The sequence below is a fragment of the Astyanax mexicanus genome, chromosome 6 (assembly GCF_023375975.1).
Source record: "Astyanax mexicanus isolate ESR-SI-001 chromosome 6, AstMex3_surface, whole genome shotgun sequence".
Taxonomy (NCBI): domain Eukaryota; kingdom Metazoa; phylum Chordata; class Actinopteri; order Characiformes; family Acestrorhamphidae; genus Astyanax; species Astyanax mexicanus.
Genome location: NC_064413.1, coordinates 51,975,274 through 51,991,008, shown reverse-complemented (window position 1 = coordinate 51,991,008; position 15,735 = coordinate 51,975,274). Strand labels below are relative to the sequence as shown.

Here is a 15,735-nt window from a genome sequence, read left to right as displayed (position 1 = left end):
TCAAATATAATACTGATTCAGTTTTAGTAGTAATTATGGGACATTATATACAGGTGCATCTCAAACAATCAGACCATCATTTCTTTATTTCAGTAATTCAGTTCAAAATGTGAAACTCATATATTATATAGATGTATTAAACACACAGAGTGATCTATTTTAAGCATTAATTTCTTTTATTGTGGATGATTATGGCTTACAGCCAATAAAAAACCCAAAAATAAGTCATAAGGTCACTAAAAAAAGCAGTGTGTAAGACTGGTGGAGAGTATGCCAAGTCGCATGAAATCTGTGATTAAAAATCATGGTTATCCTACCTAATATTGATTTCTGAAAGCACGGCATCTTTTTCATTATAATCACCATTAAAATTGGAATATTATATAAGGCCAATTGGTACTTTTGGCAGTGTGGGCAATATGCCAAGTCCTGATCCAGACCATCACTGATTGTGAAAAACTTCACACTAGACGTCGAGCAGTTTGGACTGTGTGTCTCTCCACTCTTCCTCCAGACTCTGATCCCTTGATTTACAAATGAAATGTAAAATGTACTGATGATCAGTGATGGTTTGGAGAGACATGTCATCTGCTGGTGTTGATCCACTGTGTTTTATTATCTGATGCAGATGCAGATTTCCTTTTCCAGCAGGACTTGGCACACTGCCCACACTGCTAAAAGTACCAATAGGTCTTATATAATACTGTAATTTTCTGAAACATTGATTTTTTGGTTTTCATTGGCTGTAAGCCATAATCATCAAAAAAAAAAAAAAAAAAAAAATACACGCTTAAAATAGATCACTCTGTGTTTAATACATCTATATAATATATGGGTTTCACATTTTGAACTGAATTACTGAAATAAAGTAACTTTTCAATTATATTCTCAATTTTTTTTTGAGATGCACTAGTAGTCAAGAGGAATTGGTTGAATTTTTTGCACCAGGAGTAAAGGCATAAGGTCACCCAAAAGCAGTGTGTAAGACTGGTGGAGGAGAACATGATGCCAAGATGCTTGAAAGCTGTGGTTAAAAATCAGGGTTATTCCACCAAATATTGATTTCTGAACTCTTCCTGAGTTAAAACATTAATGTTGTTTCTAAATGAATATGAACTTGTTTCCTTAGCATTATTTGGGGTTTATACAGCGTAGCACTTAAGCATCTTAACAACTTCTCACTGTCTGCAAATACATGCTGTAAATGACAATATTACATTTTGAATTTGGGAAACGATTAATTGGAATTTGAATGTATTTGTATATAAATATGTTTGAGTAACACACAAACTAAACCAGTAGACACGGCAGGAAGGCTTGTGCCGATACTGTTCTACTGAAAGTTGAGTGCAGAGCTGGGCTTCAGGTGTACAGGTTGGTTATATGATACGTCGTGGGAAATTCCCAGGAGTGTTGTGAAACGACACTGCCGCTCACCTGCTAATGCGTGCTGTGGCCAGTGTGAATCACCCTGACACAGCTTAAAACTCACAACACAGCTGTGCTGCTGCTGCTGTGCCTGCGCTAATGACTCAGCGCTTATGGGCTGCTTCGTTACTATTCTTAGCTGCATTTATTCTCTGTGATAAATGCTGCACTATATGGTATTTATATATCCAGCAGAGTGAGATCTGTACTACCCGAGATGTGCAATTTAGAGCTGATAAAGTGATATTGCAGGATTTTACACTGATGTCTCAGATTACATTAATACAAGCAATTCACACTTAAATTATCACAAGTTCTTCGTATATGTTGTGAGGTGTTATCTTGCGGTTGTGAGGTTGGAGGCCAAAATAATTTTAAAAAATCTATATGAAACTATTAGCATGATAGCAAATGTTCATTATTATTTATAATGAAAGTGTTTGCCCCCTTCATGATTTCTTATTTTTGCATGTTTTTTTACTCTTTCAGATAATCAAATAAATTTAAATGTTAATCAAAACCAGCACAAGAAAACACAAAATGCAGTTTTTAATTGAATGTGTTCATTATTAAGGGAGTACAAATATCCAAATATACATGACCCTAAGTTATGTGTAAAACATAATTTTAACTGTGCTTACGAAATTAGAAGTAATTGAGATCTATCAACGGTTCTAAATCCATTTCTAAACTTTTTGGACTATAGTGAACCGCAGTGAGGGCCATTATTCACAAATGGAGAAAATGCAGAACAGTGGTGAACCTTACCAGGAGTGGCCGGCCGGCCAAACTTACCCCAAGAGCGCAGCGGCAACTCATCCAAGAGGTCAAAAAAGACCCCACAACAACATTTAAAGAACTAGAGGCCTCACTTACCTCAGTTAAGGTGAACTTTCATGACTCCACCTTAAGAAAGAGACTAGGCAATAATGGCCTGCTGGCAGAGTGCCAAGATAAAAAAAACATTGCCAAAAAATATTTTTATGATCTCCAAGACTTTTGGGAAAATACTTTGTGGACTGACTAGATAAAAGGTAAACTCTTTGGAAGGTGTGTGTCCAATTACATCTGGCATAAAAGTAACACAGCTTCATCATACCTACAGTAAAACATGGTGGTGGTAGTTTTGAGGGTCTGGGGCTGTTTTGCTGCTTCAGGACTTGGAGGACATGCTGTGATAAATGGAACCATGAATTCCTCTGTCTATGACAAAAAGCCCTGAAGGACAATGTCAGGCCATCTGTGTGTGACCTCAAGCTGAAACAAACTTGGGTTCTGCAGCAGGACAATGACCCAAAACACACAAACAAATCCACCTCTGAATGGCTGAAGGAAAACTAAGTAAAGAGTTTGGAGTTGCCTAGTCAAAGTCCTGACCTGAATCCTTTTGATTTATTGCTGTGGCATGACCTTAAAAAAACGGTTAATGCTCGAAAATCCTTTAAAGTGGTGCACTTTAAATAATTCTGTAAAGAAGAGTAGAACAAAATTCCTCCACAGCTCAGTTGTTGCTGCTGAGGTTGTCCCAACCAGTTGTTAGGTTTAAGGGGCAAACACTTTTTCACATAGGGCCATGTAGATTTCGATTTGTTTTCTCCCTTGATAATAAAAACCTGCATTTAAAAACTGCATTTTGGGTTTACTTGTGTTGTCTTTGACTAATATTTTAATTTGTTTGATGGATCTGAAACATTAAAGAGTAACAAACTTTTTTACACCACTGTATGTAGATTAATCAATATATTTTATTAACGTCAGTGCTGTAAATAATTGTATTTAAATTTTAATGGCCAATTACCATTATCCACTATCACTAGTGATGCCTCAAAATCAGGAGGGAGAAGACTAGCACACGCCTCCTCTGATACATGTGAAGTCAGCCACCGCTTCTTTTCCAATTTTGCCAAGGAGCATCACAGTGCATTCAGAGGAAAGTGCAGCGAATCGGTTCTGATACATCAGCTAACAGACGCAGCCTTGTGCTGATCAGCATCACCCTTTGGAGTGATGTGGGGAAAGAGCGCCATCTACTGTACCCACCCAGAGAGAGAGAGCAAGGCCAATTGTGCTCTCTCAGGGCTCCGGCAGCTGATGGCAAGCTGCTTGACCAGGATTCGAACTAGAGATCTCCCGATCATAGTGGCGTTAGTGGCTTTAGACCACTGTACCACATTTGGAGCCCACATCAGTGTATTTTAATATGAACATTAAATAGTTTATCTTCATTATTTCATTATTTCAGGTATATGAAATGCGTCTTTAATTATTTAATGTTTGTTTAAACTAACAACTAAAATAAAACTAATAAATAAAATATTAATGGAAAAAAATGGAGGGTGAATGAATATGCTGAGTGTTTGTGGGATGTGGTCTGTATTAATAGTGTGAGGTTGGTGCTCTGTGACCTCGTTAAATACCTCTGGTGCACTGTGGCTCTTTGACAGGTGAGAGAAGTAGGTAAGTATTGATTGGTGGGAGAAGAGTGTTTGTTTGTGTGTGTGTGTGTGTGTTTGTGTGTGTGTGTGTGTGTGTGTGTGTGTGTGTGTGTGTGTGTGTGTGTGTGTGTGTGTGTGTTTGTGTGTGTGTATGGGTTAGGGCTCAGGGGAGTGAGCAGGTCATTGAGCCGACCTGATGAAGACGATTGGTGTCACCACCATGCTTTAATGTGGGCTAATGGCTGTTTGAAGCAGCGCTGGAGACGCTGCTGAAGCCCTGAGAGATCCAGCCTGTCAGTATCTCCCTCATCCTCCAGAGACGCTGATATTCAGCAGAAATTCTGGGGGAAAACTTAAAACTGCATCGAGAATCAATTAGAATTTATCAGATTTACACTCAGTGCGCTCACAGTTTGTCAAAATAAAATTCCACAAGTAAATAAATAAAAAGCTTTGGTTATTATATTTCTTATCTCCATTTCTATATCTTCTTAACTTCACTGCAGGGTAAATGGCTCCTTAGGGTATTTCTGCATTTACTTCAATTTTGAGTGGTTTTCCCATGATTTTCCCGTTGGTGTAGTGCACATGAGGTAAATTCAATCAATCAATTTTCACTAATTCAGTCAGTAAGTGAAGTCTAGTGTTTATAGCACTTTTTAGCCTAATCAAATTTGGACTTTTTCAGAAGGAAAAGCAAAAAAGTGGTGTCAAGCTTTTGCCGTTAATATAAGTTTTTTAAAAAATCAAATACTGTCAAAATTATTCAGAATAAAATTAAGTAATCACGAAAATATATAAAAATAACAACTAATAGACAATAAACACAATAAAAACAGCTCAGAATTTTTATTTTTTTTCTGCTGGGCTATTCTCAGTGCCACAGTGTCACTGAGGTGTTTAAAAACTCCAGCAGCACTGCTGCATCTGATTCACTCACTGTACCAGCACAACACACATAAATATTTATAAGTATTCACAGAAACTATTATAAAGAATATTTGTCTATTATGTTTAAATAGTTGTTATTTTCAGCCTTTTTTTTTAGCCGTGTGCGTGCGCGTGCATGCGCATCTGTGTGTGTGCGTCTGTGTGTGTCTGTCTGTGTGTGTCTGTCTGTGTGTGTCTGTCTGTCTGTGTGTGTGTGTGTGTGTGTGTGTGTGTGTGTGTTTCTGTCTGTGTCTGTCTGTGTCTGTCTGTGTCTGTCTGTGTGTCTGTGCGTCTGTGTGTGTCTGTCTGTGTGTGTCTGTCTGTGTGTGTCTGTCTGTCTGTGTGTGTGTGTGTGTGTGTGTGTGTCTGTCTGTGTCTGTCTGTGTCTGTCTGTGTGTCTGTGTCTGTCTGTGTGTCTGTGTGTCTGTGTGTGTGTGTCTGTGTGTGTCTGTCTGTGTGTGTCTGTCTGTGTGTGTCTGTCTGTGTGTGTCTGTCTGTGTCTGTCTGTCTGTGTGTGTGTGTGTGTGTGTGTCTGTGTCTGTGTCTGTGTCTGTGTCTGTGTGTCTGTGTCTGTGTGTCTGTGTGTGTGTCTGTGTCTGTGTGTCTGTGTCTGTGTGTCTGTGTGTGTGTCTGTGTCTGTGTGTGTGTCTGTGTGTGTGGTGACCCCAGCAGCTCTGGTGGTTTTGAACTCTGCTTGGCAACAGGGACTCTCACTGGCTCGTTTGCATTTCTGCTCTGCTGCTCTCTCTCTCTCTCATGCTCTCTCATGCTCTCTCATGCTCTCTCTCTCTCTCTCTCTCTCTCTCTCTCTCTCTCTCTCTCTCTCTCTCGCTGTCTCTCTCTCTCTCTCTCTCTCTCTCTCTCGCTCTGTCTCTCTCTCTCGCTCTCTCTCCCACTCTCCCACTCTCACTATCTCTTGCTTTCTCTTGCTCGCTCGCTCTTGCTTTCACTCACTTTTTGTTTTCTCTCTCTTCATCTCCTGCTCACTCTTCCTCTCTAATTCACACTCTCTCTCTCTCCCTCTCCCCCTCTCTCTCTCTCTCTCTCTCTCTCTCCCTCTCTTTCTCTCAATATATCTCCCTGTCACTCTTGCTCACTCTCTCTCTCTTTCTCTTTCTCTCACTATCTCTCTGTCACTCTTACTCACTGTCTCTTTCTCTCTCACTCACTAACTCTCTTTTTCTCTCTTGCTCACTTTCACTCTCTAGTTCTCTCTCTTTCGCTTTCCCTCTATCTCTCTCGATCTTTCAATCTCACTCACTATCTCTATCTCTCTCTCTCACTCACTCTCACTCTCTATCTCACTCTCTCATTCTCACTCTCAATTACTATCTCTTGCTCTGTCGCTCTCACTCACTATCTCTAAATCTCACTCACCAACTGTCACTCGCTCCCTCTTCCTCTCTTATTCTCTCATAGTGTGTATAAAGTATTATTATTTAGGGATACAGTTAGGAAAGTCACATTAATAAATGTGGATCCACAGACACCCTTACATTTAGAGAGGTGAACAAGAAGTTTAATAATAGTGCCTGAATTGAGTATATACTGCATTAAAGTGTTAAACCAACCAAAAAACTCTGAAGCATTTAGATTTTCTTATCTGGGGAGCTTTTAACTTGCAGTTTTAGGGCTGGTAACTCTTCCTTTCCTGGTGTTGTCCAGATGAGAGCCAGTTTCATCATAATGTTTTTGATGGTCTTTGCGATGACTGCACTTGAGGATAGTTAGAAATTTCTTTATATTTTTTTGGATTGACTGATGTTTGTTTCTTCTTTACTTAGTTAAGTATTTCTTTAATCTAATAATATGGATTAGAACATTACTCAAATATTCACTATTGACTGTATACCTGTAACTCTACCTCTTCACTACTTTACTTTAACTGATGCTCTCAAACACTTTATTAAGAGACAAGAAATTCAAGTAATTAACTCTTGATGAGTTCAGCACAGCTGTTAACTGAAAGCCTGAATTCCAGGTGACTCTACTTCATAAAGCTGACAGAGAAAATCCAGCAGAGATGTGTAAAGCTGTCATATAAGCAAGAGGTGCTACTTATGAAACATATTCTTTTGTTTGTTTTTAACACTTTTTTGTATACTAAATAATTCCATATGTTTTTCATCATACTGTGGATGAGGATGATATATATGTACACATATATAAGTGTGTATGTGGGGTGGGCTGAGATGTGCGGTAGGCTGGGTTTCTTCTGGCTGGGTTATAAATAGCTGGCAGCAGCACAGCAGCACCGAGCTGGCAGCTTTCATCCCCCCTGCACTGCAAAACACTGCACTGCACTGCAAGCAGAGCGGAAACACCGCCACCTTATCTCCACGCCTGCCCAGCCTCACTGCTGTTTACTGCGCGCACGCACACACTCACACACTCTCTCACTCTCTGGAGTCGCTACGTCGTCTCTTGTGCTTAATGTTCACACTTTCCTGAGCATACAAGCCAGAAATACTCTGAATTGCACTGTGTGAAAATTACTATAAATCTGCAGGTCTATTTAAAACTCTATTATAGAAAATAGAAATGACCTCTGCCACTGTTCTCTGCATTAGAAAATTAGGAACAATATACAGCTCTGGAAAAAAATAAGAGACTTATGAATTTCTTTGATTTTACCAAATTGAAAAGCTCTGGAATATAATCAAGAGGAAGATGGATAATTACAAAACCAAGTCAAACCAAGCTGAACTGCTTGAATTTTTGCACCAGGAGTAAAGCAGCATAAAGTTATCCAAAAGCAGTGTGTAAGACTTGTGGAGGAGAATATGCCAATCATGAGCAGAATTTGATAGTGTCATGGCTCAGCGTGTTTTAAAAGAGGTGAGATAATTGAAGTTCGGGCAAATTATTGAGCAAACCTCCAGGGGGGGCGCTCACCTGTCCTTACCTCTGCATGTTCACCAGTTTATAACCGGCCCGGCTTTATTAAAGACTAATCTGCTGTACTGTCTGTCTGGGCCTGAGGGTCCGCGGGCGGTCTGTACCGAGTGCCCTATCGGGAGGGGGGGTGGGGGGTGGGTGGGGGGGGGGGGGGTAAATTAAGAGCGCGGCCTGTGTTTGTTTATTAATTTGTTTTTGCCCATACCGGGGGTCACGTCAGGTTAGCCAAGTGAGATTGGTGCACCCTAATATGTTGCCATGGCGATGCCAGGCTGGATGGGTTGCGCTTGTGGTGCTGTTCCAGAAGTATGTTGAGAAATGGAGAGAGAAAGCATGAGCACAAGACATACAGAGTGTGTGTGAGCACGAAAGAGAGAGCGTGAGAGATATATATAGAGAGAGAGAGCGCTAGAGAGTGAGCACGAGAGAGAGAGAGTGTGAGATATATATAGAGAGAGCATGAAACATATAGAGAGTGAGCAAGAGAGAGTGAGATACAGAGTGAGAGCACGAGAGAGTGAGAGCACGAGAGAGTGAGAGCACGAGAGAGTGAGAGCACGAGAGAGTGAGAGCAAGAGAGAGTGAGAGCACGAGAGAGTGAGAGCACGAGAGAGTGAGCATGAGAGAGAGAGAGTGTGAGATATATATATATAAAGAGAGAGCACGAAACATATAGAGAGTAATCAAGAGCACAAGAGATACAGAGTGTGTGAACATGAGTTTGTGAGCACGAAAGAGAGAGCGTGAGAGATATATAGAGAGAGCACGGAACATATAGAGAGTGAGTTACAGAGAGTGAGTTACAGAGAGTGAGTTACAGAGAGTGAGTTACAGAGAGTGAGTTACAGAGAGTGAGCACTAGAGAGTGAGCACTAGAGAGTGAGCACTAGAGAGTGAGCACTAGAGAGTGAGCACTAGAGAGTGAGCACTAGAGAGTGAGCGCGAGAGTTAGTTAAAAAGTGAGAGTGCAAGAGAGAGATACAGAAAGAGCACGAGAGCGCAAGAGAGAAAGAGCATGAGAGAGTGAGTTACGGAGATGGAGCTCAAAAGAGCACAAGAGAGAGATAAAGAAAGAGCACAAGAGTAAGGGCACAAAAAAAAGACAGAAAGAGCAGGAGAGAGAGTACGAGAGTAAGCACAACAGTGAGCGCACAAAAGAGAGATACCGTGAGAGAACACAAGAGAAAGAACAGAAAAGAGAGAGCCAAAGAGAGCAGGAGAGCGAGAGAGCACAAGAGTGAGCGTACAAAAGAGAGATACCGTAAGAGTGCTAGAAAGGGAGAGCACAAAAGAGTGATACAGAAAGAACACGAGAGATAGCACAAGAAAGTTGGTTACGAGGTGAGAGCACGAGAGTGAGAGCACAAGAGTGAGATACCATGAGAGCGCTAGAAAGGGAGAGCACAAAAGAGTGATACAGAAAGAACACGCAAGGATAGCACAAGAAAGTTAGTTACAAGGTGAGAGCACAAGAGTGAGAGCACAAGAGTGAGAGCACAAGAGTGAGAGCACAAGAGTGAGAGCACAAGAGTGAGAGCACAAGAGTGAGAGCACAAGAGTGAGCATACACAAGAGAGATACCAGGAGAGCGCTAGAATTGGAGAGCACAAAAGAGTGATACAGAAAGAACACGAGAAAGATAGCACAAGAAAGTTAGTTATGACTACAGAGCACAAGATAGTGAGAGCACAAAAGAGAGATACTGTGAGAGCCCTAAAAAGGGATAGCACAAAATAGTGATGCAGAAAGAACACTAGAAATATAGCACAAGAATGTTAGTTAGGTGAGAGCACAAGAGTGAGATACAGGAAGAGCAGGAGAGAGTGAGCAAAAGAGAGTGAGAGCACAAGAGAGAGAGTGGGGGGGATCCAGAGTGTAGAGAGCAAAAGAAAGTTATACTGAGAGAGAGAGAGAGAGGAAAGAAAGAGAGAGGGGAAAGAAAGAGAGAGAAAACAAGGGATCAATAAAAGTTTGATTGGAAGAAGAATTGTAATGATTTTATGATTTCTGCAATGTGGAGAATTCTGATGGCATTAACAAATTGGGGCATAAAAATGGATTTCAGATAAAAATACCGGAATGCACAAAATTTGCCCAAAATTTGCCCCGTTGCATTTACCTCAGTTTTGCCATTGATTGTGTAATTACATTTAATTATGAATAAATTAAGATTAATTAGAAAATAAGAGTATGTTAGTAAAAAAAATTGTGAGGGAAAACAAAAACACTTTACTACCTTTTATTTGTTTGTTTAAAATCTTAGTTCTTGGTCTGTAGTATTTAAACACTTTTTTTCAGTTTTACGTTTTTTTTTTTGAGAGAAAAAAACAAGCCTATCGTTAAATCCAGAGTCCAGAGCTTTTTATTAAAAAAGTGAAAGGAACTGAATTAAGTTTCTATATGAATGAAATGTTATCTAATATGAGGAGCTGAGTGCTGATTGGTGCTTTGAGGAAGAAATAAAGTTTTTTCTGGGTTGAATTCTTGTAGAGAATGGAATTCCGAAGAGCCGAACTTCTCCAGGAATGTGGAACGTCTTCTTTCTTTCTCAGAAAATTCTCGACTGCTTGCTGAAATAGTTGTACGGTTGAAATTTTTTATTTAATGCCAGTGGCGCCTCACGACTCGCTGACGTTCAAGGCTGACTGAGGAATATTCAGTCTTTTGTGCGGCGTTCTCTCCTGCTCTGGATGGAGTGTTTTGAATGCGTTTAAATGGATGAGGTTTGTAATCTAATTCCTGTGCTTTCTTTAACATACAGAAGTCTTCATTGCGGTTGAGGAGGAGGAGGAGGAGGAGGGGGTCTCACTGGAGCCAGAGACCACCGCTGTTCCTGTTCATGAAGAGCCAGCAGAATCTCCGTCAGGTAGATATATCTGCTTTTGTGTTTCCTGAGTCAGGACTGTGTTTAGTTCAGAATGTAATGCTACTCTTCAAGTCTAGTCATCTACATACTTGCTCAACACACATGTTGAGCATGTGGATGTAAGACCCAGCTAAACTGTCGGTCAGCAGTTTTAGGACACCGTATTTTTTTCATAAATTAGACTTTTTTTTCTGAAGTTTTGTCCTCATTTAAAGAATAAATCCAATGTGAAATGTACAGTGCTTTTAGCCTATGCTCCCAACAGGCTTACATGCTAGTGACAGTGGCGTAGAGTTGCCTATGCAAAGAAATCACTATTTTTACACCATTAACAAGATCAAAGTAGCTCCAGACTTCATCGGTAGAATTCTGATGGCCCTTAAAGTGCACAGAAAGTTTATTTAAAACATTTTTACATACAGAATGTCCAGAGAATTAGTTTTGCAATCTGTTCCCCCATCCTACCTATTTGTTTGTGCTCCCAAGTCGATTTATTGTGATTTCTTTATCTTTTATTTGAAACATTTGACTGATATCGTATACATTTTTTAATGTTTATATCATTTTCTTCCCAAACATTAGGACTCCCACTATTAGCTTTGATTGCAGCATGCATTCATTTTGGCCTTGTTTCAATAAGCTTCTGCAATGTCGCAAGATTTATTTCAATCCAGTGTTGCTGGATTAATTTTTCACCAAGATCTTGCAGCAGCATTGATGATGGTAGAGTCTGACCACTGCACAAAGCCTCTCTTCTCCATCCAGCACATCCCAAAGATTCTCAATGAGGTTAAGATCTGGACTCTGTGGTGAACTCTCTCTCAATCTATGTGTGAAAATGATAAATGATGATCTCATGCTCCCTGAACCCTGAACTCTTTCACAGTTCCAGCACCATGAATCCTGACATTGTCATCTTGGAAAATGGCCGTGATCATCAGGGAAGATGAAATCTATTAATTGATGGAATAACCTGGTATATATTCAGTATATTCAGGTAGTCAGCTGACCTCATTCTTTCAGCAGCACATACTGTTGCTGAACCTAAACCTGCAGATCAATTGCAGCATCAACCCCACATCATTTTTGGGGGCAGGCAGTGTAATAACTGAATGAATTAAATTCAGAATTGACTAGTAGTAATCTGGAAGTAACTATCTGATTCTCTGTTCCTTGTATCAACAGTTGATGCTGCCCAGGAGATCCAGGTGACGGTGACTTTGACGGAGGGTCCTGCGTCTCCCCAGCACTCGACTGCTTTATCGGCAGTTTCTCCGCTCTCCTCCCAGAGTTCCTCGGCTGTGGTGGAGCGGGATGACGAGGCGTCGTGTGACGCCATCACACCGATGGAAACTGAAACGGAAACTGGAAAGGGGGACGAGAGCACGCGGCTACCCGAGCCGGAGGAGAGGAAACCCAGCGTAGATGCTTCAAAAGCTGTCTTCGCTTCACCTACCAAAGAAACCTCCTGCCCAGAGCTTTCACCATCATCTGCTGCTGCTTCTCCTCCAGCGGTTCAGACCTCGGAGCCCATGGATTTGGGCCCTTCTGCTGCACCAGAGTCTTCAGAGGAGACAGCAAAGCAGGAGAACCCTGTACAATCCAAGGTTCCTTTACCTTTACCAGAGGATGATATTGTTCAAGAACAGGAGAAGGAATCTACAGATCTACAGCAGCATCCTCAACGAGAGAAGGAAGAAGAGCAGGAGGAGGAGGAAGATGATGAAGAAGAAGAAGAAGAAGAAGAAGTCACATCTGAGCCAGCTTCAGCTCTGCCCGAGGAGGGCAGTGTACCACCAGCTGTGGAGAGGAGCCCCACTCTGGAGATGGACACCACGCCCGCCAGCGAGTTAAGCTTCTCTGGATTTAGCTCTCCGGCCGGGGAGGAAAAGGGTTTAAACCTAAAACGCTCTCCAGGATTGTCCCCGGATGGCTCGGCCAAGCTTTCCCAGTCCCCGTTCTCCACCGAGGCTTCTCCTAGAGAGACGCCCACTCACCCTCAGTACCAGTCTGGATACAGCCCTTCCGTGCCCCCCATTGCCTTTTTCCCCATAACCCCCAAAATCGGCATGGGCAAGCCGGCAATCTCCAAGAGGAAGTTTTCTCCAGGAAGACCCAGAGTCAAGCAGGTAATACCTGAATATATATTTATATATGTATATATGAATTTTGGGTGTTGCTGGTTCTCTGCTGAGATGCTCTTGAACGCAAGGTTGACGTGTACTCTAGGGGGCAGTGTTGCGTTTGCCAGAACGTTTCAAGAATTCGTGTTTAACCATGGGTGAATTTTCAAATTGCATTTTAATGGAGCAAGAGAATGAATAGAAGAGTGGGAATGATTTGAAGGAATCTAGAAAAAAACTGTCATTGCTATGTTTTTTACACATATTTGACGAAGTAAATTATCCAGCATGCCATCGTATTAATAATAATAATGCACTCCATGTATCCAAGACCCAAGCAAAATAAACAATACTGGGCAGATATGTGTTTAAAGTATTAAATCACTGCACTAGGGCTGGGCGAAATGGATAAAATATCTAATATCTCAATATTTTATTTTATACAATATACTAGTGCATCTCTAAATATCATTGAAAAGTTACTTTATTTCATTAAGTGAAACCCAAAAATTAGTGTCTCAGAAAATTTGAAAGTTATATAAGACCAGTTTTCTTACTTTTGGCAGTGTGCCAAGTCCTGCTGGAAAATGAAATCTGCATCTACACAAAAGACTGAATTTTGGCTTTGGATTTGATAAAACACAGTGGATCAACGCCAGCAGATGACATGTCTCTCCAAACCATCACTGATTGGTGGAAACTTCACACTAGACGTCGAGCAGTTTGGACTGTGTGTCTCTACACTCTTCCTCCAGACTCTGCTCCCTTAATTTATCAAATGAAATGTAAAATTTACTGATGATCAGTGATGGTTTGGAGAGACATGTCATCTGCTGGTGTTGATCCACTGTGTTTTATTATCAAGTCTAAAGTCAGTGCAGTTTTGTTTTCCCGCAAAATCTTACAGCACTTCATGCTTCTCTCTGCTGATGACAACTTTTATGGAGATGCAGATTTCATTTTCCAGCAGGCACTATGCCCAAACTGACAAAAGTACCAATTGATCTTATATAATATTAAAATTTTATATCAGAGACACTGATTTTGGGTTTCATTGTCTGTAAGACAAAATCATTAACAATAAAAGAAATAAACACTCTGTGTTTAATACATCTATATAATATATAGAGTTTCACGTTTTGAACTGATTTACTGTAATAAAGTTACTTTTTAATGATATTAAATTTTTTTGAGATGCACATAGTTCGTTCTATAATTAGAATGCAACATAATGTATATCAGTACGAACGATATTGTCTCATCTTATATCTCATATGAAAATGTATCGATAATTCTTAAAAACTCAATGTATCGCCCAGCCCTACCCTGCACTCTTTCTTATTGAGCTCCAGTTCTCTACAAGCCTCTTCTTCTAGTCTCTACGCAAATACGTGTACGTGCCCCGTCACAGAAGTGTAAATCAGCCCTAAGCGAACACTGTCGGCCCTGAGGCCCGGAGCTCTGGCTCGTTCCCCAGGGCGGCTGGTTCTGAGGGAACCTCGCTGCTCGGTCTGATCCACATTCGCAGCCGTGCAGTAATTATTCCCTTTTCTTTACGGTGCTGCACGGTCACATTGATTAGTGTCAGCGTGGAGGGTGTATTAATTAATGTGGAAAGGCTCTTGCTGTTCTCTTTCTAGCTCTCTCTCGCTATCTCTCTCTCTCTCTGGCTCTCGTTCTCTGCAGCTCCTACTCTCTCGCTCTCTTTCTCTTTTTCTCTTTCTCTCTTACCCCAGAGACCCACCCCCCCCACACACACTCTCCTCTCCGTGGAGTGCATAACTCAGAATAACCCCATAGAGGGAGGAGAGGAGGAGGGTGGGGGATGGGAGCTGGCGCTGGTGCCAAGGGTTTGATGCTGGGGGAACATAAAGGAGCCTTTTTGGAGGTGTATAATTCGGATAACTGTTCAGTGAGCTGGAAAGCACGACACAAACCCATTTCCACTCGGAGCTTGGGAACAGGGAGGATGCTGAGTGCTCTCCTTTATAGGGCCGTCCAAGCTGTCAGAAATCTAAATTAAACCTGGCAGCGCTGGGTCTCTTCTTGTGGGTCCAGTAGAGTAAACTTTAGGCTATGATTAAGGCTGGTTTTCCTGGAAAATGCTGCAGATTAAGGGCTGATTCGGGCCTGTTTCAGGTGCTTTGGAGTAGTTGGTCTCCTTGGCGTTTGACTTTGAGAAAAGTTTTGCATCAGTATTGGGTAGAGGAGGTGTGTGATATGCACAAGAAAGTGATGGGAGATAGCAATGTTGGATATCTCAATATCAGTGTGACATTTTAGTTGGGTGCACTTGTTTCCCAGACTAGGATGGAGTTTAATGGCAGGGTTTACTATGGAGCTCTACCTTGCTGTACCTCACTCTGCCTCCAGCCTAGTTATGACAGTCTGCGGTGTAAAAAGCTAGTGTGAGTTTTCTGACGCTCTTTCATTAAAGAAAACTTAACTTAAATTGTGTAAATGAAAAAAATACAATTTATCTTATAGCCCTAGTTTTGTACTGTATTTTTCGCACTATAAATGACACTTTAAATCCTCGACAGTGCAGTAAAGCCACACTGCTAAAGTACAGTGTTATACAGGAGTTTCAGTTTAGTTTAGTATTAGCATTATCCACTAACCGCTAGCTCTTTCGTCGTATAGAGGCGAATATATAAGATGTAGCCTTTAAACAAGCTACGTTGGACGAACCTCAAGCTAATATTGCCCTGGCTTACCAGAATAATAAGGGTTCCCCAGTGCAGCGCTGTCAGGCGTCATTTACTAGCAGTTAACTGCTAATGCTAATGCTGCTGCACCCAGCCTTAGTGGGAATCTGGAAATCTAAGCTAACTGTCAAGAAACGGAAGTCCTTTACTTCAGTAAAGAAATCTGTATAGATTAACATCCAGCACTTGTTTGACTTTAAATGTTATAACCCTAGTTTTGTACTGTATTTTTCGCACTATAAAGCACACTTAAAATCCTCGACAGTGCAGTAAAGCCACACTGCTAAAGTACAGTGTTATACAGGAGTTTCAGTTTAGTTCAGTATTAGCATTAGCTGCTAACTGCT

The 15,735-nt window shown here is 41.1% G+C and overlaps 1 protein-coding gene across 6 annotated transcripts in view; it reads left to right on the top strand.

Annotated features, from left to right (window-relative positions):
- kmt2ca (lysine (K)-specific methyltransferase 2Ca) overlaps positions 1–15,735 on the top strand; it is a 252,908-nt gene that overhangs the window by 126,202 nt on the left and 110,971 nt on the right. For all 6 annotated transcript variants that reach the window (XM_049480854.1, XM_049480856.1, XM_049480857.1 and 3 more), the window contains exons 13-14: positions 10,453–10,557; positions 11,743–12,686. In XM_049480854.1, the coding sequence (XP_049336811.1) occupies positions 10,453–10,557; positions 11,743–12,686 (1,049 nt within the window). The remainder of the gene's footprint in view (positions 1–10,452; positions 10,558–11,742; positions 12,687–15,735) is intronic.